This window comes from Cyprinodon tularosa, unplaced genomic scaffold (genome assembly GCF_016077235.1).
Source record: "Cyprinodon tularosa strain WSP-4 unplaced genomic scaffold, ASM1607723v1 ctg254, whole genome shotgun sequence".
NCBI lineage: Eukaryota > Metazoa > Chordata > Actinopteri > Cyprinodontiformes > Cyprinodontidae > Cyprinodon > Cyprinodon tularosa.
This window is the reverse complement of record NW_024038944.1, coordinates 855364-878405: the sequence shown is the minus strand read 5'-3', so window position 1 is coordinate 878405 and position 23042 is coordinate 855364. Positions and strand designations below refer to the sequence as shown.

Sequence of the window (23042 nt, the reverse complement as noted above, 5' to 3'; positions counted from 1 at the left end):
AATGGCCTCAGAAACTTGGACCCAATGATCAGACAGACAGTTCAGGACTGTTTAGAACAAGCTTTATTTAGAACCAATTACTCGGCGAGCAGCTGATCATCAGCGAGGAGGATAACTGCATAAACTGCAGAGGTAGAAAACACAGGTCAGTGACTAAAAATGGGAATTAACATGACAAGGAGCTAAGTAACTGACCTGGTTCAGAGTCCAGTCCGAGTACGGACGAAAGGGAGATGGTTAGCAGCCGTAGCAGCTCCCTGTGCACCGAAAGATGATTAGCTGATGTAGCTGACGCCGAGGGGGCAACAGTGTCCTTAAGGAGAATCCAGGCCGAGGTCAGAGAAACAGTCCAGGTTCGGCAACCAGCAGGATCCAGGAGAACAGTGCAAAAAACACAGCAAACAGAACAGAGAGGGGCAAGGCAAAAAACCCTCAAAAAATCCAAAACAGAAAACAACTCAGAATCAGGATAACAAACAGACTTACTTGAAGGCTAGAGTTACTCTCACAGCAGCTTGAATAATCTGGCACTGGTGACTGAATACAAACACTATATATAGCAGCTGGAAACAGGTGGATAAGATAAGTGGTAATGAGAAAAATGGCAGAGTGAAAACAGGTGAATGGAATGAGCAATCAAGCCAGCCACCAGCACCAGGATCATGACAACTAAGGGTTTAAAACATTGATATAAAATTAGTGTTCATGTGTTCCTCAGATGCTCATTAAACAAAGGTGTTGATGGCAGCAGCACAGCTGATATTTCTCTCCAGGATGGAGTCACAGCCAAACAGGAACAGACCAGATGAAGCTACTATGAGAAAAAGCAGAGAGAGCAGAACGTTAGAGATTGAACTAACAGATTCTGCAGAGTGGGAGAATAGAGATAGAATGAAGCAGAATGATGAAAAAGGGGTCCCTATGTCCTCCAGCAGTCTAAGCCTATAGCAGCAGAACTATAGAGATAGCTCAGGATAACCTGAGCCACTCTAACTAGAAGCTTTATCAAAAAGGAAAGTTTTAAGCCTAGCCTTAAAAGTAGACAGGGTGTCTGCCTCACAGACTAAAACTGGTAGTTGGTTCCACAGGAGAAGAACCTTAACCTCAGTAATTTTTGTGCCCTGCATACAGCCTTGCTTTGGAACCGAAAGGCAGTGTGAGGATGGTATTTGAACCTTAAAGTGGTGTGAAGCTGGCTATAGAACCTTGATGAATTTCTGGACATCTGTGGTTTGATTTCTTTGTATGTGGGGATTTCATGGATTGTTGCCGACATCTGGTGAAAATTTCATGTCAATAGCCAATTCATTGAGGCACATGGACCAGATGTCAGCACCGTATGTGGGCAACATCTGGCTGAGACCCATTTTGGTGTGTGGATTATGTTCCAGAATCAGATTATGGTTTCGATAGACAGACAGATTAGGGAGTCATTAACAAGTTTGGTACTAAGGTAGCATCCATGTTCAAAGCAATCAATACCAAAAGCCAACAAAGCAGTGCAGGCTTGTTATTTTGGAGTAGGTCGATCACTGCTCTAAAAGCACAAAGTTGAATAAAATACCGACTCTTTTATGAAACATGCAGCACTTTTTAAACAGATTTAGCTATTTACAGGGCCTTGCCACAAATAATACTTTGATGGGGCTTGAGTGATTGCAGTCAGGCGTGTGATACTTCAACTTCTAATTTCACTACAATTTGACACGGACTCCAATCATCTGCTTGACCTATTTTTGTAACCCTGAGGTTCAACACAGTGGAAAACACGGACTGAGATACAGAGAGGTTAACAACGCTGCTGAAGGAGTCAAACTAGGCCAGGCTCACGAGGACACAGAAGCTGAAGGGAATAAGACTGAACAATACATATTAAGTGAATTATCTCTGAGCTGAGAGCTGCAGCAGACTCGATGCAGTCTACTGCAGCCCCCGCCTTATCTGGCTCCTATCGCCAATAAATCTAATATAGATTTATGCATCAGTCTTTGAAGTCCAACCCTTGTCTTTCCTCATTGAAATGAGCTGATAATGGGCCATAGTTGGATTTGATTTATGGCGGGGCCTGGCATTTTGCTGTGACAGTATGCCAGAGGTTGTGCCCTGCAATGCTCAGCCCTGTAATGAGCGTTCTGTTTGCACTATGCATGGAGCTCCTTTGGTAATCCTGGCTTCCAGGTCCTTAGATGATATGCTCAATGGTTATCCTTCACCTTAGGCAATAGGACTCAATGTGTGGTCAGATGAAAATGAATTTAACATGATATAATTTCTCTCTTTCTGTTTATTTGCATGCAGTTATACAAAACATAAATTTTTATATAACATCTATTTCAGTTCAATCACAGCTGCAGTTTAGATACATCTCTTAAGCTATCATGGTGTGCAACACAAAGAGATAGAGTTAATACAGCTGGCATTTGATATTGGGATGGTAATGCTGGAGCTTCATGAGGCTGAGGTGTGTTGTAAAGCAGCATGGGAGAATCCTAATTATACCTCTTACACATGGAGAGTAAAGAACAGAGTCACCTTGAGCTGTTGTTTTCCGACTACACAGAAAACTAACCGAAAAGATGTGATCTCTATGAAGGTAACACTCAGGTTGGGTGGAGGAACTTCAAGGTTTGAACCTCCCTAATAGGCTTTCCCATCATGCTAAACTTTGCTTTAATGGAAAAGTCCGCTCATATTCAGAATTCAAACTTCTGAAAGTTCTTTAAATGATTCCATCCTGTTTAATAAATGATCAGTGTTTTTAATTCAGAGTAATTTTCATGTGAATGTGCTTTACTGGAGGCATCCATGTTTGTCAAAGAAAACTACTGCCACCTACTGGTTAGTGACGTCACGGTGCGGTATCGGCTGTTGATCAAGTCCCAGTGCTGTATCTGGTGTTTGTCACAACGCGCTATTATAGGCAAAAATCGAATCAGTGATCGCAACAAAAATCATTATTTTTTTACTGATTAACGCTAAATTCATCAAATCACCGCATTAGTTTTAGATATAAATAATGATCCATCGATTATTCCGTGCAGACTGGACTTTTCCTTTAGCTTACTTAGAAAAAAAAAATTAAGACTCAATAATAAAACTGTTAGAACACAAAATCTGTAAAGATATAATTCAGTGTTTGGACACTGAGTCTTTATGGATCGTTTCAATTCCACCTCCAGCTTCATTATTTCATTAATCTGATTTAACCTTTGAACCCCTCTGTTAGTGGAGACATCTCTGACAGCCTGATGGGAAACCTTCTGACCTTTCAGCTCAGATATTACCTGAACTCCCTAGTGATTTTGTTGTATTTGTAGAGAAAGTTGATGCTTCTATTTAAGAAGTTAATTTAGGATATTATAATCAGATTACCATACTGCAGGAGCAGGGTGCCAAAATATTTAGTCAATTGCAGGAATGCAGACTCGAAGTCAGACTTATGAATTCATCCATTAATGTTAGCATTGGGGTTAGCTGACAGGGGAGAGGATAAAATGAAGGCATTAAATTAGGTTTAATTATTAAACCCAAGGACCTCAAGTTTAGGTCTTCTCTGAACCTTCCAGTGCAAACTTTTTTTTTAAACATTTGACAGAATTGTATTGGCAAAATTAACTTAGACAATCTTTATTGTCATTTCCTAGACACAGAGTGTATACAAAACAAAATTTCGTTTAGTACAGCTCATTTCCATTTCTAAAGTGCAGCACTGATCAAATGTGAACATAAGGCTGAGGTATGATTTACATTTTTTCCCCAACATTCAGCACTTTTTCCCCCATTTTATTCAACAGTTGATCAGTGTGATGGCGGTGGGGAAGAAGCTGTTGCAGAACCTGCTGGTCCTGCATTGAATGCTGGGAAGCCTCTTCCCAGAGGGCAGCAGGGAGAACAGTCCATGGTGGGGGGTCATTGATGATGTCACGGGCTCAGGACACGCAGCGCTGGGATGAAATGTCTTTAATGGAGGGAAGAGGAGCCCCTAAAAAGACAATCCAATAAACAAAGAACAGTGTTTAAACATCTCTACAGACAGCAGGGAGCGGTTATCAAAGTAAAAATACTTGTAATTAGAAAACAATAAATTCAAATTTTAAATTGCCATACATTTTTAAATAAAAGAAAATAGAAATTGTCCTAATTAACCAACTTCATCTGTGGAGTTCATGTAGTGTACAGGTGCTGGTCATAAAATTAGAATATCATGAAAAAGTGGTATGATTTCAGTAATTCCGTTTAAAAAGTGAAACTTGTATATTATATTCATACATTACATACAAACTCATATATTTCAGATGTTTATTTTGTTTAATTTTGATGATTACAAATGACAACAAATGAAAATCTCAAATTCATCATATCAGAAAATTAGAATATTGTGAAAAGGTTCAAAATTGATGGCCCCTGGTGCCACACTCTAATCAGCTAATTAACTCAAACCACCTGCAAAAGCCTTTAAATGGTCTTTCAGTCTAGTTCTATAGGCTACACAATCATGGGGAAGACTGCTGACTTGACAGTTGTCCAAAAGACGACCATCGACACCTTGCACAAGGAGGGCAAGACACAAAAGGTCATCGCTAAAGAGGCTGGCTGTTCACAGAGCTCAGTGTCCAAGCACATTAATAGAGAGGCGAAGGGAAGGAAAAGATGTGGTCGAAAAAAGTGTACAAGCAAGAGAGATAACCGCACCCTGGAGAGGATTGTGAAACAAAACCCCTTCAAAAATGTGGGGGAGATTCACAAAGAGTGGACTGCAGCTGGAGTGAGTGCTTCAAGAACCACCACTTACAGACGTATGAAAGACATGGGTTTCTGCTGTCGCATTCCTTGTGTCAAGCCACTCTTGAACCACAGACAGCGTCAGAAGCGTCTTGCCTGGGCTAAAGAGAAACAGGACTGGACTGCTGGTGAGTGGTCCAAAGTCATGTTCTCTGATGAAAGTAAATTTTGCATTTCCTTTGGAAATCAAGGTCCCAGAGTCTGGAGGAAAAGAAGAGAGGCACTTCATCCACGTTGCTTGAAGTCCAGTGTAAAGTTTCCACAGTCAGTGATGGTTTGGGGTGCCATGTCATCTGCTGGTGTTGGTCCATTGTGTTTTCTGAGGTCCAGGGTCAACGCAGCCACATACCAGGAAGTTTTAGAGCACTTCATGCTTCCTGCAGCTGACCAACTTTTTGGAGATGCAGATTTCATTTTCCAACAGGACTTGGCACCTGCACACAGTGCCAAAGCTACCAGTACCTGGTTGAAGGACCATGGTATCCCTGTTCTTAATTGGCCAGCAAACTCTCCTGACCTTAACCTCATAGAAAATCTATGGGGTATTGTGAAGAAGAAGATGCAATACACCAGACCCAACAATTCAGAAGAGCTAAAAGCCACTATTAGAGCAACCTGGGCTATCATAACACCTGAGCAGTGCCACAGACTGATCGACTCCATGCCACGCCGCATTGCTGCAGTAATACAGGCCAAAGGAGGCCCAACTAAATACTGAGTGCTGTACATGCTCATACTTTTCATGTTCATACTTTTCAGTTGGCCAACATTTCTATAAATCCTTTGTTTTTATTGGTCTTCAGTAATATTCTAATTTTCTGATATGATGAATTTGAGATTTTCATTTGTTGTCATTTGTAATCATCAAAATTAAACAAAATAAACATCTGAAATATATGAGTTTGTATGTAATGTATGAATATAATATACAAGTTTCACTTTTTAAATGGAATTACTGAAATCAATCTACTTTTTCATGATATTCTAATTTTATGACCAGCACCTGTATGTTTCTCCACCTGTGCATCACCTTGATAGCACTTAAGCTAACACCTTCAATGTCAGCGTGGATGTTAAAATCCACCACTATGATGACCCTGTGAGTATTCAACACCAAATGGGGGAGTGTTGATCTAGTGTTTAGAGCAGTGGGCATGTGCTCAGAGAGGGCTGGTAGTACCTGGTTCAAACCCCATACAATGGCAGCTCCCCAAGGGGATGGGTTAAAATGCAGAGAATGAATCCCCCCATTGTGGGATAATAAAGGTGTTTACATTACACATTACAAATAAGATAGGAACTCTGAAAACTCATCTTCAGTAGTAGACATTCCAAATTTCCCCACTTTCCTTTATGGCTTCTTGGCGGGCCCTTGGCCGGTTCCCTACAATTCCCTTTTAAACATCAATCTTTGTACTAATATATTATTTCTGTCATGATTTGTGGACATTAAGATCTAAATAGAAGCGCCATCTCCTGGTCAGACCCTGTAATTAAGTGAAGGGGTGCAGTCCTGTGGTGAAACTATCCGTAAGCAGAGACAGCAGATCATTTCGGGCCCACAAACGCTTAGGGGCCCCATAATTTATCACCTAGTGGGCCCCCTATGCAGTTGTAGACTAGGACATCTCTTTGCAGATATGTAATTGGGGCGAAAAATTCCTTAAGCCCACCTGATAATGAAGTGACTGAACGCACAGCACCGTATTTATACCACAACACATGCCAGATTTCAACATGATTTTGAGCCGTTTAAAAACGACACCAATAGCACAGCAGACAGTGGTACTTTTAATTACTATGTTAATAACTGTGTATACTTCATTAGACGGTTGGTAAAAATACACTCATAATATGTTTCCAACGGCAATAAAGATCTTAAAAGAACAATGTATTTGAGTATTTTATTTTTTACATTACGACTTGGATTATGGGTAATCCAGATTAAAACCATAACTGTTACATACAATGTGTTAGCAACGATGGATACCAAAAAGAGGTACTTAAGCAGATTCCAGAAAAGAAAAAGCAAAGAACAGCTGCAGGAAGATTGGGAAAAAGTTACCTACACTATATTGCCAAAAGTATTTGCTCACCTGCCTTGACTCACATATGAGCTTAAGTGACATCCCGTTCCTAATCCATAGGGTTCAATATGACGTCGGTCCACCCTTTGCAGCTAGAACAGCTTCAACTCTTCTGGGAAGGCTGTCCACAAGGTTTAGGAGTGTGTTTATGGGAATTTTTGACCATTCTTCCAGAAGCGCATTTGTGAGGTTGCACTCTGATGTTGGACGAGAAGGCCTGGCTCTCAGTCTCCGCTCTAATTCATCCCAAAGGTGTTCTATCGGGTTGAGGTCAGGACTCTGTGCAGGCCAGTCAAGTTCATCCACACCAGACTCTGTCATCCATGTCTTTATGGACCTTGCTTTGTGCACTGGTGCACAGTCATGTTGGAAGAGGAAGGGGCCAGCTCCAAACTGTTCCCACAAAGTTGGGAGCATGGAATTGTCCAAAATGTCTTGGTATGCTGAAGCATTCAGAGTTCCTTTCACTGGAACTAAGGGGCCAAGCCCAGCTCCTGAAAAACAACCCCACACCATAATCCCCCCTCCACCAAACTTTACACTTGGCACAATGCAGTCAGACAAGTACCGTTCTCCTGGCAACCGCCAAACCCAGACCCGTCCATCAGATTGCCAGATGGAGAAGCGCGATTCGTCACTCCAGAGAACGCGTCTCCACTGCTCTAGAGTCCAGTGGCGGCGTGCTTTACACCACCGCATCCGACGCTTTGCATTGCACTTGGTGATGTATGGCTTGGATGCAGCTGCTCGACCATGGAAACCCATTCCATGAAGCTCTCTGCGCACTGTTCTTGAGCTAATCTGAAGGCCACATGAAGTTTGGAGGTCTGTAGTGATTGACTCTGCAGAAAGTTGGCGACCTCTTCGCACTATGCGCGTCAGCATCCGCTGACCCCGCTCCGTCAGTTTACGTGGCCTACCACTTCGTGGCTGAGTTGCTGTCGTTCCCAAACACTTCCATTTTCTTATAATACAGCTGACAGTTGACTGTGGAATATTTAGGAGCGAGGAAATTTCACGACTGGATTTGTTGCACAGGTGGCATCCTATCACAGTTCCACGCTGGAATTCACTGAGCTCCTGAGAGCGACCCATTCTTTCACAAATGTTTGTAAAAACAGTCTGCATGCCTAGGTGCTTGAATTTATACACCTGTGGCCATGGAAGTGATTGCAACACCTGATTCCAATAATTTAGATGGGTGAGCAAATACTTTTGGCAATATAGTGTATATAAACACGTTATACCGAAGAGGGAATGGTGGACTTTGCTGCTACAGTGAGTAAAGATTGCGACCAGGAGGTGAATGGAGAGAGCGTGGGTGAGGAGGGGGGCTGTGAAGCTCAAGGTAGCCGGATGGCTTGTTGTGCTAACATGTGGTGGTGCGCTGTCATCAATGGTTCCACTCAAGGTGCGCAGTCATTATTTTTCCATATGTGATGTGTGATCATATACTACTGAGATTTGCATAATTGTATCTTCTTGGACAATGTATGGAACTGTCGCCGTATCCTGAACCTTTATCACTTGTTGTACTTCATATGAGGACCACCCAGATAATGTTGCTTATGGGCCCTAATGTGTTGTTACGCCATTGGTGGAGTCAGAGTATATTGCAAGAGGGGGTCACTCAAGTGCCTGGAAGTTGGAGGGGATTTTGCCGGGAGTTGCAGGGAAGTGGGCTATCACTTACTGGCGTTTCACTGGGAAGGGCCATTTTGAACGGCTGCTACTGTGGAAAAAATCTTTAACCTTTATTTACCAAGATCTCTATTGATGTTAAAAACTCCGTTTGAAGGGACAGGAAATTTACTTTAAAAGTAATTTTAAAAATAATGAAACCATTAAGGAAGTAATATGAGTGTACATTGCATACAGTATCACAGAAGATTGCAAAAGCTTGAATACCTGTCTCAATATAACTAGTGCACTGTTTCACAAGCATTTTAGAACTAATTGTTACAAATCCTGTCTGATTCTTCAGTTTTTTGTGCTGCCTGGTTGCTTGCCTGGTCCACCTGCCACCCTCCCAATCACCCTCATTCCTCCCATCTGTTTCTCTGCCTTTTCATAAGTGCCTCTCTCAGTTATTCCCTGCAGATTGTCTTTTTCTTGCAGGTATAAAAATCCTCCTATTATCAGCGTGCACTGCGTGACTTCCAGGGTCCCTGCATTTGGCTTACTCTGCATCCAGACCAACTTCTGACTTTTGTCACACCTGAATTATTTTACCTGTCACCAGATTTTTCCACCTGCTCTCAGTTTGTCAAAAGCCTCCATCCAGCCTGTCAGAACATCATCCAATCTGCTCAGAGCTGGCCTCCCCTGTGTTCAATAATCTGCTGTATCCCTAACTGGCCGCTAACCACTACCTTTCAAATGTTACTTGCAATGAAGTTCTACTCACAGCTGAGGAAGGTGCCTTGATTGGTGGTGGGGTAATAAATGAGAATGGGACAGCCTCTGCAATCCAACAGAAAAGGAAAGCAGTCGTTGCTATGACAACATGTCCATGGCTGTAGCTTTGTGGTTGACATTGTTAGGAATCCACTTTGAGTGGGTTGTGTTTTGTTTGTGTTTTCTCCCTCCACCACCAGGTTGGCCCTTCCACACACCTGCGATTGGTTGCCTCGTTACGTGAGGACTCTTAAGCTGCTGACTGCCACTACCTCAACGCCAGAGTGTTTTCCGGTTTTGGGTACTCTAGCCAAGCTGAGTTTAGCTGAGTCAAGCGGAGTTTTTGTTTCTCTGACTTCTAACCTTGTTGTTTTTTTGTCTTTGCCTTTCGGCAGGAAGTCATCCTGCAAACTGGAGTTTTTTGGCCTTCGCCCCCTGGAAGGATAGTTTGAGCTTCACACTGAGCAGGAGATTAATTTCCACACATAGAGTTCAAGTTCTCCTGGAAAAACTAAGTGGCAGTTCGCTCCATAGCTCCTCAAGAAACCAACCTAACCAAAGTAAAACCCTGTCCGCCCTCCAACGAGTCAACCAAATTCTGGAATAACCCACACCGAGTGGATTCTGGGAAGAACACCTTTTTCTGGAAACGTGAGTCCCGTTTCATTCTTTGTTTTTTGCAATTCGGCGTTCAGATTTCCCACGGAACCTGAACTAAACTGGGAACTTCCCTTCTCACTTCCAGTTCTGGTTCACCAGCTCTCTGAGTTATCCTGGATCCAACACATTGTGCTTTCAATAAACCTGTTAAACTTTTACTCTGGTTCTCTGAGTGGTTTCCTGCATGTGGGTCAGATCCCTTAAAAAGAACATGACAGACATGCAATCAAACAGTTTCTCCTTTCTAAATGCATCCATTCACATAAAGCTATTTCAAAGAGGAATTTCCATTTAGGGAGTAATTTCCTAAAGCCCACCTTGTCAAACCTTGACAGTTTAGACCAGCGTATGCCTGACGTACAAATAATCTGGCTTTTTGTATAAGTTATGAGCACAGTGAAGTACGCTAAAGCACGTTGACATACGGCGAGTACATCCAGAAATTTCCTGATGTATGCCAATGTATTCCATACGTGGGGCATAGGATACAGTCCCTGAGGCAGACACCCTGTCTACTTTTAAGGCTAGGCTTAAAACTTTCCTTTTTGATAAAGCTTCTAGCTAGAGTGGCTCAGGTTATCCTGAGCTATCTCTATAGTTCTGCTGCTATAGGCTTAGACTGCTGGAGGACATAGGGACCCCTTTTTCATCATTCTGCTTCATTCTCTCTCTATTCTCCCACTCTGCAGAATCTGTTAGTTCAATCTCTAACGTTCTGCTCTCTCTGCTTTTTCTCATAGTAGCTTCATCTGGTCTGTTCCTGTTTGGCTGTGACTCCATCCTGGAGAGAAACATCAGCTGTGCTGCTGCCATCAACACCTTTGTGTCTAGATGTTGGAGCTTGGCCTGTTTTCCAGTGTAGTCCTGTTTCTCTGACTGTGACTAACTGGATGTGCTCTCTTCATCCTCTGACATGGGAGCTGGCTCGGAGCTCGTCTGCCTGGCTGTGTGTTTCCTGGACGGGGCCGCCTGTGGAGCTGGTTGACAGTTGCCTTTTGTATCTATGCTTCTTTTTCTATGTCTGCTTCTGTCTCCTTGAACCCCAGTGGGCCTCAGCAGATGGCTGCTCACACTGAGCCTGGTTCTGCTGGAGGTTTCTTCCTGTTCAAAGGGAGTTTTTCCTCTCCACTGTCGCTACAAGCATGCTTAGTGTGAGGGATTGCTGAAGAGTCAATGAGTCGATGAAATCAGCTGGTTTTCCTTAGATAGAAAACTTTGAATTAATCTGACTGGGTGATCTGGTGAACTGGAAAGTGACCTGTGATGACATGATGTGAATTGGAGCTATAGAAATAAACTGAATAGAATTGAATATGTTCTAAATCCTCATGCAGGAAAACCAAGAAGAGCCTTTTTTTTAACCCATTAAGAATTTTCTACCTGAATATATACAACTGGGATAAAGAAATAACTTAACAGTTGTCTGGCCTAAAGGCAGAGTCTTGGTACTCTAGGGTATAGGGAAATCAATTTCTTATACAATCCCTTCACAATATTTACTTTCTAAAAGTTTTTCTTAGGCCTCACACCTGCAGGGTTTCACAGCGTCTAAGTGAGAGCTGTTTTTCTTTTTCATTGGGAATTGTTTCGAACAGGAAATAATAGTTACCATAACAGGCCAGACTCCTTCCCAAGCTGTATTCAACATTTTACTCTTTTCTTTAACTGTCTGTAACTTGCTTGGAATAAGTATTTGGAAACCACCATTTATTTGCAGGCTTTAGGTTAGTGATAGAAACCTGTGGATCAGAACAGGGCAGAACATGGAGCTGTTAGGGCTTTTATGATTGATAAAGAAGAAAAAATAGAGCAGACTGAATGATTTACCATCCGTCTCCTTTATATAACTGGATGTCACCACCTCCTTTGCATAGCTGAATACAATTATCCTACAACAGTCCAAGTGTAAGATTCGACATAAGGAAATATTTCTCCATTTTCCAAAAAACTACACTGGAAAAAGTGTAGCACAGAGTTGTTCATTCAAGCTAATAACTACCATTGAATACAATGTAAAATAATTGACTTGGTTGTGAAATTCTATTTTTTTGCATTCTGAGGTGTCAATTTTGATTCAGACTGAATTAATAACAATTCTGAAGGGAAGAAAGCAAATATTTTGGTTCCTCTCAAAACGTTATTGAGTCACGTGACTCAATCTGAGTCACGTGAGAAGAAGTTGGGGAGAAGTGCTTGGAGAGCTTCGTCCATTTTGGCTTGGGGAAGAAGGAATGATTAACGTCCTAGCACGTCATCAAAGAATAAACCTGCGGTAAGTACTAAACTAAGCTGATGTAAACGTGTCTTAACAAGCCTACAATTTTATTAATGCGGTTAGCTTGGCTACACGGTGAACTTTACTAGCTTAACCCATGTAAAGCCATGTTAGCAATTAGTTAGTCTAGTGCAGGGGTCGGCAACCCGCGGCTCTGGAGCCGCGTGCGGCTCTTTCATTCTTATACTGCGGCTCTGAGTGGCTTGGGAAAATAAATTACTAAAAAAAAACTAAGTATTTAATTTAAGTCAGTGTTTCCCGCAGCACTATCTCGCCAACGTTCCAAAAGAAAAAAAAAAAAAAAAACCCAAACCCCCGAAGTTTTAATTCATTGCCAGGCCCAGACATTAAAACAGAATCGGTCTCCGCCAGTCACGTGACATGTGTTGCTAAGACGCCATTTTAGGTGGAAAAGGCGTAGTGTACCGCGCCTGAGTTAAACAGATGAGTAATTTTCTTTGATCATCCGAGGAGACGTGTGGGGTGGGGGTGGGGGGGTGACGTGACGTCTTCGTCGTCATCATCATCGGTGAACTATATCTGAAAAGGTAAGTAGTTAATTAAAACTGATAATAGAAAATTAATATCTGCCTCGTGTGCTCTGATAAATTAAGATAGGATTTAGTTTTATGTATTTAATTTGACCCCCCCCACCCCGCTCGACAGTTATCCACTCAAAACTGGTTCCGGCCGACACCTCACCGCCTCGCCTAAGCTAATTCCTGCGTGAAACACTAAGATCATTTTATTTTTGTTAGTTCTTTAATATTTTTGTCATAAATTGGAAGATTATTGTGATCTTGACATACTAGAATTAATATGTTATTGTTTTTTCGTCGCTCAAAATACACATCATACTCGCATTTGAAAGAGACATTCAGACATTGTGTTATTTTTTCAAGAATTCAAAATGTGCTCATTAGATAAAATTTTATTTTCTCTGTAGCACTTTGTTGATTTCTACCGAAGAGGATTAGGGCCACTGGAAAAAAAAAAAAAAGTTAACTGATTTTTTTTTATTTTATTTCAGTATAGTATGGGACTTTAATGTCAGAATTCTGACTTTTTTCTCAGAATTCGGACTTTTTTCTCAGAATTCTGACTTTTTTCTCAGAATTCTGACTTTTTTACCATGTTAAACTGAAATAAAATTTAAAAATCAGTTTACTTTTTTTTTTGTTTCAGTGGCCCTAATCCTCTTCCGTAGATTTCATAAGCAACCCACTTTTGTTGTTTATACAAAGTATAAAGGTAAGAAAAAACAATATAAACATTGTTATCTTCATTTAAGATAAGATGATAGCCCATCTTCAAAAGGGTAGTCAAAGCACAAATAAGTGTACTGTACGGCTGGGGTGAACCACGAAGCATGAAAGGGAAGTTGTTGTTTTCTTTAAATATTTTTTCTTTCTATTTAATAAATGCATTCATAAATAAATTCATTTTAGATGTCAAAAAGTATTTGCGGCTCCCAGTGTTTTCTTTTCCGTTTAAACCACATCAAATGGCTCTTTCTGTGTTAAAGGTTGCTGACTCCTGGTCTAGTGTGTTTATACCACTATGATTGTAAAGTCCCAGTTTGTTAATGGTAGCGAGGCCTGTTGAAAATTAATGGTGTTTTGTGCATGCATCACACTTGTATGGTATGGTCGGTGATGTTTCCCAGTGTTCGCCATGCTGGTTTGTCCAACTGTTAAAACAGTTTCACAGGATATGCTCTCGGTAAGCGAATCTCCTTGTTAAGCCTTAAACTTTTTGTTCGGCTCTACAACTGGTTTTCATGCATTTTGTTCGCGACACTGCCCCATTTACTATAGGTTAAGAACTTCATTTTCAGAATGCATTGTGTTTTCAGAGATATGTACAGTACAAGTACAGTGTTGCATTTGCCTGCAGTCATTTTTACATTAGGGTGGCTCGGATTGTAAGAGCGCAGTAGTAGCTATAAGGATGTTGAATGAATGAATTTCTGTGTATATCTTAGTTCATACAAAACATGCAGCTCAATGTTCTTTACTACCGCTACACTCAACATTGTATTTAGATATATAGATTACCAGACTGTCATTAAAACAAAACAAACTAAGATTTCTGTTCATTGCATTTTCTAAATATTTACTGCTCTGCTTTCCTTTTTTTAGGTTGGATGTGGAAATGCAAAGAATGCAGCAAGCATTTTTCAAGAAGATCTGAGATACTGAAACACTTGAGAATTGACCATCGGTTTCACGGTAGGCGGCGTCCCTATCCATGCATCCACGCACAATGTCCCTGTTCGTCCAAGACATGGAATGGTCTTCAGAAACATCTCTCTAGAAATCATCCTTCTCTGGAGTCCCAACAAAGACACTCTTCTTTCAAGTGTTACATTGAGTAGTCCCATGTATGTTTGATGGTTGCTCATACAAAACCAACATATACAGCAGTTTCCGAGCCATAAATGGAGAAAACATCAGTCATGCACCATTAATGACTTTAAAAGAGGAATAGTTGTCACGTCACTCATTTCCAATCCATCTGACTATGACTTGAATGAAGAAATAGAGCTAACCACTGAAGAGTCAAGAGATTTGGAAAAGGAAGTTGAACTGAAATTAGCTTAACTTTTACTTAAATTAGAACATACATATTTAGTCTCGGCTACAGCTGTAAATGAATTGCTTGAGGAGCTAGAACATCTCATTGGAGATGTCTCTGTGGCGGGTAGTATAGCAGCAATTAACCAGCATTTGGAAGATAATAATTGTCATGTGGAAGCATCTGTTGTTCAACAATTGGCCACTTTTCTTTGTTCTTCACACCCAATTCATAAAGCAATAGGGAAACAAGGGCCATTGTCTACTAGTTGGAAGCGCAAGTCATATTATAAAAGAGAATTCTGCGTAGTGTCTCCCTTGGAATACATTCTTGATAAAAGAAACCAAAAATCATTGCAGTATGTATCTGTGCTGAAAACATTGCAGCAAATTCTAAATTCTGATGTAATTCTGGCAAAAACTGTGCATTTGAGAGAGAGATATCAGTCACCAGAGAGCGATCAAACAGTATATAGTTGTCCCTTTGATGGTGATTTTTTCAGAAACAACACACTTCTGTCTGCAGACTGTGCCATTTCACTAAATCTTTATGTAGACGAGTTTGAAATCTGCAACCCAATTGGGACATCACGGAGAAAACATAAAATCTGTGCCTTCTATTGGACTTTAGGCAATCTGATCCCTGGTTGTCAGTCTTCACTGTCATCAATTTACTTGGCTCTTCTAGTCAAAAGTGATGATTTGAAAGTGTATGGCTATGAGACTGTACTTGAGCCACTCATAAGTGATTTAATTTCATTAGAAGAGCACGGTGTCTTTTTGCAGAAGTTAGGGAAATGTGTTAGGGGAACGATCCAGTGTGTGAAAGCCGATAACCTTGGAGCACATGGTATCGCTGGGTTTGTTGAAAGCTTTTCAAGTGGTCACCTGTGTCGATTTTGTAAAGCATCTAGATCAGAAATTCAAACTAAAACTGTAGATAGTGGAGCGTTTACATTAAGAACAGAACAGATTCACTCAGAACACCTTAAAATCCTTGAACAAGATTCTCTAAGTAATTTCTGTGGTGTCAAGAAGAGATGTGTCCTCTCTGAGAAACTCAGTCATTTCAAAGTTACCACGGGTTTCCCCCCAGATTTGGTCCATGATTTATTTGAAGGAATCGTACCGGCAGAGATTGCGCTTTGTCTTTCTGTTTTAACATCCAAGAAGTACTTTACTCTTGCATATTTAAATTAGTCTATACTAGCTTTCCCCTTTAAGTGGACAGACAAAGTTAATTGTCCCCATCCAGTGCCATTGAACTTTGCATCTCGAAAGACAATAGGAGGCAATTCTCACGAAAACTGGAGTCTCTTAAGGTTTTTCCCATTCCTTGTCGGTCAAAAGGTACCTATGGATGAACCAGCATGGAAAATATTGGGTGACTTAAAAGATCTAGTTGAGCTTATTGTCTCACCTGTCCATACAGAGGAATCAATCGCATATTTGAATTTCAAGATATCAGAGCACAGAGTTCGACTTCAAGAGGTTTTCCCAGACTACCGTCTACTGCCTAAGCATCATCTTTTGGAACATTATCCTCAGCTAATTCGTAAATTTGGACCATTAGTCTGTCTTTGGACTTTGAGATGTGTAGCCAAGCACAGTTTTTTTAAAAGAGTTGTTCGTTACTCAAGATCTTTCAAGAATGTTTTCCTGTCTTTGGTGGAGCGACACCAATTTCATATGGCACAGCAGATATTTATGTACCCTCAAAGACCTCTTCTGGAAGTGTCAACTGTCTCAACTCTTTCTGTTGATGTGTTAAAAGAGCATATTGCACAAGCTATACGGCTCAAGCACCCAGCAATGGATAATGTGTGCCTGGCTAAAAGTGTCACTTTCAATGGATTCAACTACAGAAACGGAATGATACTTGCACATGGGTCTTTGGAAGGGATTCCAGAATTTACTGAGATCATCCACATGTTTATTCTGAAGGAGAGACTTTTTTTCATTGTTAAGAAACTGAGAGTGTGGCACTGGGAACACTTCAGGGCCTTCGAAGTTGAAGTGAGCCCTACCAATGACATAATACTTGTGGAATCGGATCAACTGACTGATCCATATCCCCTGGTAGCTTACACTGTGGGAGGAGTGCGTTTCATTACCCTGAAAAGATATATTCAAATTTAAGGTATGCATAATATTTTTCTCTTTTTTAACATTTAAGATCTGCATATTCATGAAATCATTCTATTTTAATGTAATTCATTCTACTTATCACTTTTCAAAATCTGCACTAAACTGACACTGTACTAACTTAAAGGTAGAGTATGCATGGTGGGCAGAATGGGTATTGCAACTATGCAGCCCATTGCAACTGTGCTGAATATTTCTAATGGGATATTTTCCAGAATATTTACTTAGTATTAACCTTGTATTTACTAGGTGACAAAAATGCCTACTTGAAATTTGAAATGAATACTTAGAATGGCATGGTGGTGGTAATTATTTGTGAAAAAGGTAACATTTGTGAATGGGCAGCATGTATTAAGGAAATTAACTTCTAAAAGAATTACATGACCTACCTCTAATGTGGCATGGATAAACCGTGTGACTAGACTGACCTTGAGGGGCTGACATACTGTGACAATGGACTAACAGACAGGGGCACTTGTACTGATATAAAAGGGGTGCATACGCATTGTTTTATATTAGACTAGGGGCACTGATGCACCTTACTTATTACAACTCAAAGCTTTCATCTCATCTGTATGTTGACACAAGGTGGTTGTGAATGTGAATTAATAATTTCTCTTTCCTTCTGTCTTTCGTTTTATTCTCCTGCCACCCAGGTTTTGACTCCAGCTTCCTGAACGTCACTGACTGTCAGGGCATCTACATCAACAACTTGAGATCCAACTTTGCAATATGGCCACTCCCGTCCGACTCCTCATCTTGTTGGGTGACGAAAGCGCTGAGAGGATGGAATTATCAAGGGTGCCGGACACAGTTGAAGAGCTCATTGAACAGGTCAAAAATGTATGCAAACTTTCTGGAGACATCAGGCTGCAGTACAAGGATGATGACTTTGGTGGAACATTTGTTAACTTGAGCGCAACGTCCATGATCAAAGACCTTACTACAATCAAGATCATACAAGCTGCTCCTGATATTGTTCTGAGTTTCATTGAAAGTGTCCCATCTGATCTGAGTGACTTAGACACAAGCCTTGCCTCACGAAACACTGATACAGATGACACCATCATACTCAGCCAGAGCTCTGACAGTGAGGGACTGAGAAAAGAGCCGTGGCCAAAGGAATTCATCATCCCGCCTTTCTCCCTCGAAACAGAAGGTCTACTTCAGAGAGGAAATGCAGAATATGCACAGAACCAAACAAGACTGACACCTTCATCAAAAATGCTGTCCGACATACTGGAAAGATTGGCAGAGAAGATTTTTTCCTACAAGGCTTACCCCACTGATGCAGACCTGAGTGATGTTGCAGAGGCTCTGACACGGAAACATCCCTGCTTGAGACAACCAGACTCCTTCAATGAGAGTTATGGATGGAAACTGAAGCTCAAGTGCAAGATGAGCAACTACCGCACTCAGCTGAGGTCAGATGGACTTTCGTCTGAGCTCATGGTGAACACACTGAAATCCAAATCACGAGAAGATGCTACTCCCTTCCCAGCAAAGAATGTGAAAAAGGCGAGAAGAGGGGAGACCAACTACTATCCTCAACCCAGCGGAGAAAGTCCAGAAAACCTTGAGAAAGAAAGAGCATCTCTTCTGACTGAAATAAAGATAAGAAACAATGAGAGAACCATATGGGAGAAGATGGCCAGGACTTTTCAGTTCAGGAGGCAAGAGATTGTGGATCAGAAGCCAACCATCGAGAACCTCATGGAAAGATGGCCAGCTTTATTTCAGATGGAAGAGGTACACTTTTTACAACTTTTTGTATACTTAAGCCCATACATGAGAAAATATTTTTTTTTTTCTTTATTTCACATTATTCTTAAATTTTAAGTGTATTTCACAATGTTTTCTTGTGTGCAGGTTGATGCAGAGTTTCTGCGGGTTACTGCAGTTCCCCTCCTGACCAGATTTATGGCGCACCTGGACAAGCACTCCCCGCAGCTGCTGAAGATCTTCAGAAAGAAAGGAGGGATCACTAAAGCAAAAACTGCCACGATCCTTGAGTTTCTTGACCAGGTATGATGTGCAGTATATAATTGGCCACTAACGACAGCCCTCAATCCTTCTACATGAAGAGGGTGTGCAGATGATGTGCAATTGATGTACATGGCATTGTTATTGTGTGCCAAGTTTTGCACCATATTCACTATCAACCATTTAAAAACAGAAAAACATGTGCCACCTGTGAGTACATTAATATGTAGTAGCACATAGAAAATAATTTGTGCACCTGTCACTGCACCAAATATACTTTGACACTATAGGAACCCAAACAGGAGCCATCCACTCTGTCTTCATATTTAAAGAGGGACTACCAGTGGCCTCTGGCAGATGTACTAGAATGGCTTTACATTTTCACTGCTTTCAATTAGTCTGCCATGGATTCAATATTGACCAGGCACACACTGTAAAAGCACTGTTTATGGTAGAGCTGGGAATTAAGTTGCTAGACTAATCTACACATCGCATAATAACCATTTTCATTGTCCCTAAAGGGTGCTGATGCAGATTTCAGAAGGGAGTGTATCCTCAAAGCTCTCATCATCTACCTGGGAGAACGTGGAATACATGGTATGTCCAGATATTTTCTGTCACAATGATGATTCAACTTTATTCCTCACGGGAGACCACCTATGCCATTAAATAGGGATGCACGATATAATCGGCCCCCTATCGGTATCGGCCTGTATTGGCCTTAAAACTGAATATCGGACATCGGCCCTCCCCACGGATATTTAACCCGATATTTGATCAGCTTCTGAGTTTATAAAGTCTAAAAAAAATAAAAAATAAATACTACTTCTTCTTCTTCCTCAAAAACTTCTTTTTTACAGACTTAAAAGCTTCTAAAGACGAGGGAAAAAATATTGATCCATTAAAATATCCCAATATCTTCATATTGCTGATATATTGCCATTTAAAAACACCATATCAATCTCTTTTACTAATGAAATATTGCTATATGTCATCGTTATGCTACGAAATCCCCCGAAAATTCACCAAATGTTACCATATTTTTATATGTTGATATATTGACGCGGTATCGATCTATTTTACTAACAAAATCTCACAAGAATTTGCAAAATATCACGAGAGTTTGTAACAGAACGATGAAGTTTCATGAGATTTTGAAAGTAAAATAGATCGATACCGCGTTTTTAAAAATCAATTTGATATCAGCATATGAAAATATATTTGAGTATATTATTTTTCAAAGTGTCAGAAATGGATAACAAAACTGCTATTTTCAATGACTACTTATTTTTGTCGAGCTTTAACATCGGTATCGATATCGGTTATCGGCAACATGACATTTAAAATATCGGATATCGGCCAAAATTCAAATATCGTACATCCCTACCATTAAACAGTATATAGTGATTAATGGGGTGTGCCAGACTGCAGTTGTTCAGTTGCATATTTCGTATATTTTGCCTCAGGTCTCCCAGAAAGATCAAGCCGAGCAGGAGCTGGAGAGGACCATCATGGCAGTCTTCGTCTTCAGAGAGAATTCAAGCCTTCTACAGCAGCCCGAAGACATTGGGATTGTCATTGATGGTGTGGAAGTCCTCAATGAGCTGCCTTCTGTTGCAGCCGGAGTGGCAATGCTCTTTGGACTTTGCTATGCTCTTAACATGAAGTATCCACAGGGTTTCGGGTTCACCTTTGAGGCCCTTCAGAAGATCCTGATGGAGCTTGGTTCCAACAAGATGACTTCCAAGATTCGCAAACTCAGTGGTGAACTCAAAACTGCACAATAGTGTATATTTGTGTGTGCTCAATGTGTGCATGTAGTTGCCACTGGCATCTATTTAAGAGGTAGACCACCTCACAGCACTTTGTTATACAGGCTCACGGGGTCACTTTCATGGAGTGCTTTTGTTGGAATTTTAGTTCTTTCATGATGTTTAGAGATGCAACATTCCTTCAAGTTCAGATGTGTTTAAACAGTTCAACAGTGGATGCTTTCTGTCCATTTAATTTTGCTTGATAAGCCATATTGTCTTTATTTCATTGCTGTAGAGCAACAATGACATGTTTATATTTTTGTCTGAACATGCAACTTTTTTTGGGTCCTTTTTTACTTGAGGAATAAATGGCTTAGAAAAAAACTAATGCTGTAGTGTGTTAAGTGTGATGTGAGTGGTGCAAATTGTTTATGAAACCAAGTTTATGAAATATGAAAGAAAAAAAAAGACTTACATGGTGCCAATGAATTAACTGGTGTTAATGCCTGAATATTAGTTTAGTGCAAGGTATACATATTTGATGGGTTCAATTTTAATATATTAATTTGGTTCCAAAACTAAAATGTAAATAATTTAACTTGGATAAAGGTGAAGAATTAATATTGGGTCAAGTAAAGTAATATGGTTGGAGTCAATATTAAATAGTCATGTTGTACCAAACCACTTTATTTAGATTCTGTGAAGTCAAATATATTAGATGCAACAAATGGACATCATTTTTTTTAATTTAAGCTGGGCCACACTTTTTCCAGTGTACCTTTTCAACCCTTGCCTGAAGTCCTTTATTGCATATATCTATTGTGAAAAACAACAACATCTCCCTGGACAGGACATTTCTCATTTTTACAATATTCAGGATTTTATTTACGTATTTTTCATGATTAGAATTCGGTTGCCCCTAATATTTTTTTTTGTGTGATGTAAGAATGAATTACTGTTAACATATCTTGGATGTACTAAAGAAATTAAATCCCATGTAATAGAATCCAATATCTAGATATTAGATGTTATGTGTTGCAGAGGTATAAACCTGTTCTTGCATTCTGGCAGCAATTTTAAGAGATTCCAAAGAGCCTCTACTTCTTTCTGAGCCACATCAAAAAGACAAAGGACCTAATTACAACGGGTCCGAGTCAGACTCCGTTGTTGACCCCTCTGGTACCAACTGTAAGTGTATAATAGCTTCAATCAGCTGCTGTATGTCAGCCGGCTAAGTTCTCAGTTCCATCTTCGGTGTTTTTCTCGTACTAATCATGTACTCCAAACTGTGATCAACTAAACATTGTGTGTTTTGATTGGACTGTATTTGCAGAATAAAAGCATTTTGATTGGCTGTCCTCCTGACATTGTCAGGCACCATAAGGCACTTAAACCAGTCTTCCTTGCTCACGTGCATAAAGATGTAGTCATTATTGTAAAACATGAAGGATAGAAGCAACACACAGACTTTGTGTTTTTGTCTTCCTCATATAATCAACACTCTCAGGGTTGCTGTAGCGTTGCTACTAATAAAATTTTATTGGACATTTTATAACTGTGTAAAATATGCATGTCTATGCGTATAAAACTGGCATTTCCTTTTCTTCTGAGTTTGGTTTTTGAGAATATGGATGTAGTGACTGGGATTTATCTGATCAACAAACATTTTTAAGTCCAGTCATTAATCATAAGATCAGCTGTAAACATGATGGAAAATTATAAAACTAGAAATATTAAAATGAGATGATAGACAATGTAAACTTAGGGGTTTTCTTGTTGTATATCAGGGCAATATGGAATCCTCAGCCGTGGAGATACGGTTCAAGTCGTGTCATTCTGTGTTTTTTCCAGGATCTGTTTTCATCCCTTGGATGTTTATGGCTTCATATCTCTTCTACAGCAGCTGTCATGAGTCCTGTTGTCTCGCAGTGACTTCCAGATCGTATATATATGCTGTAATGTATCCCTGACATTCACTGAAAAATGTATCCAGGTTCTGTTGTTGCAGGAAAGCCTTGTATTGATGATGCATCAAGAGCAGCTGGAATGATGGTGGCATGGCATAACTGTTATACTAACCAGAGGAGGCTGAAGTATAAAATCGATTAGAGGTTTAACAGATTTATAATCAATCATTCTTATTGTCTATATCATTCAATTCATTACTGATCAGTGGTGGGCTGTGAGGGCCTTCAACGCCCTTACTGCTGGCTTAAAATCAATCCCAAACAATAACCTATTATCAAACCTTAACTTTAATTTTATTATTTCCAACTGTATTCATTTATTCCAAACAATCTGTTCTCCTAATTTCGTAGCGTTTCTCTTGGCTGCGCTGCTTCCATTACATTTATGTGGTTGCTATATTTTTTTGTCCAATCAG

General features: G+C 40.3%; 1 protein-coding gene across 1 annotated transcript; it reads left to right on the top strand.

Moving 5' to 3' along the window:
- Positions 1–16657: 16657 nt before the first annotated feature.
- On the top strand, positions 16658–20692 carry LOC119785654. Its single transcript, XM_038288405.1, has 5 exons — positions 16658–16917; positions 17579–18671; positions 18792–18947; positions 19427–19502; positions 20385–20692. Exons 2-5 carry the CDS (start codon positions 17655–17657, stop codon positions 20690–20692), a joined length of 1557 nt encoding a protein of 518 aa, XP_038144333.1. The 5' UTR covers positions 16658–16917; positions 17579–17654.
- The last annotated feature ends 2350 nt before the right edge of the window (positions 20693–23042 follow it).

Excerpts from the sequence above, each read along its gene's own strand:
- LOC119785654 (XM_038288405.1), top strand. The coding sequence starts at position 17,655 with ATGGCCACTCCCGTCCGACTCCTCATCTTGTTGGGTGACGAAAGCGCT. Across the intron at positions 18,948-19,426 it reads TCCTTGAGTTTCTTGACCAG|GGTGCTGATGCAGATTTCAG; the intron begins GTATGATGTGCA and ends TTGTCCCTAAAG. Across the intron at positions 19,503-20,384 it reads GGGAGAACGTGGAATACATG|ATCAAGCCGAGCAGGAGCTG; the intron begins GTATGTCCAGAT and ends TCTCCCAGAAAG.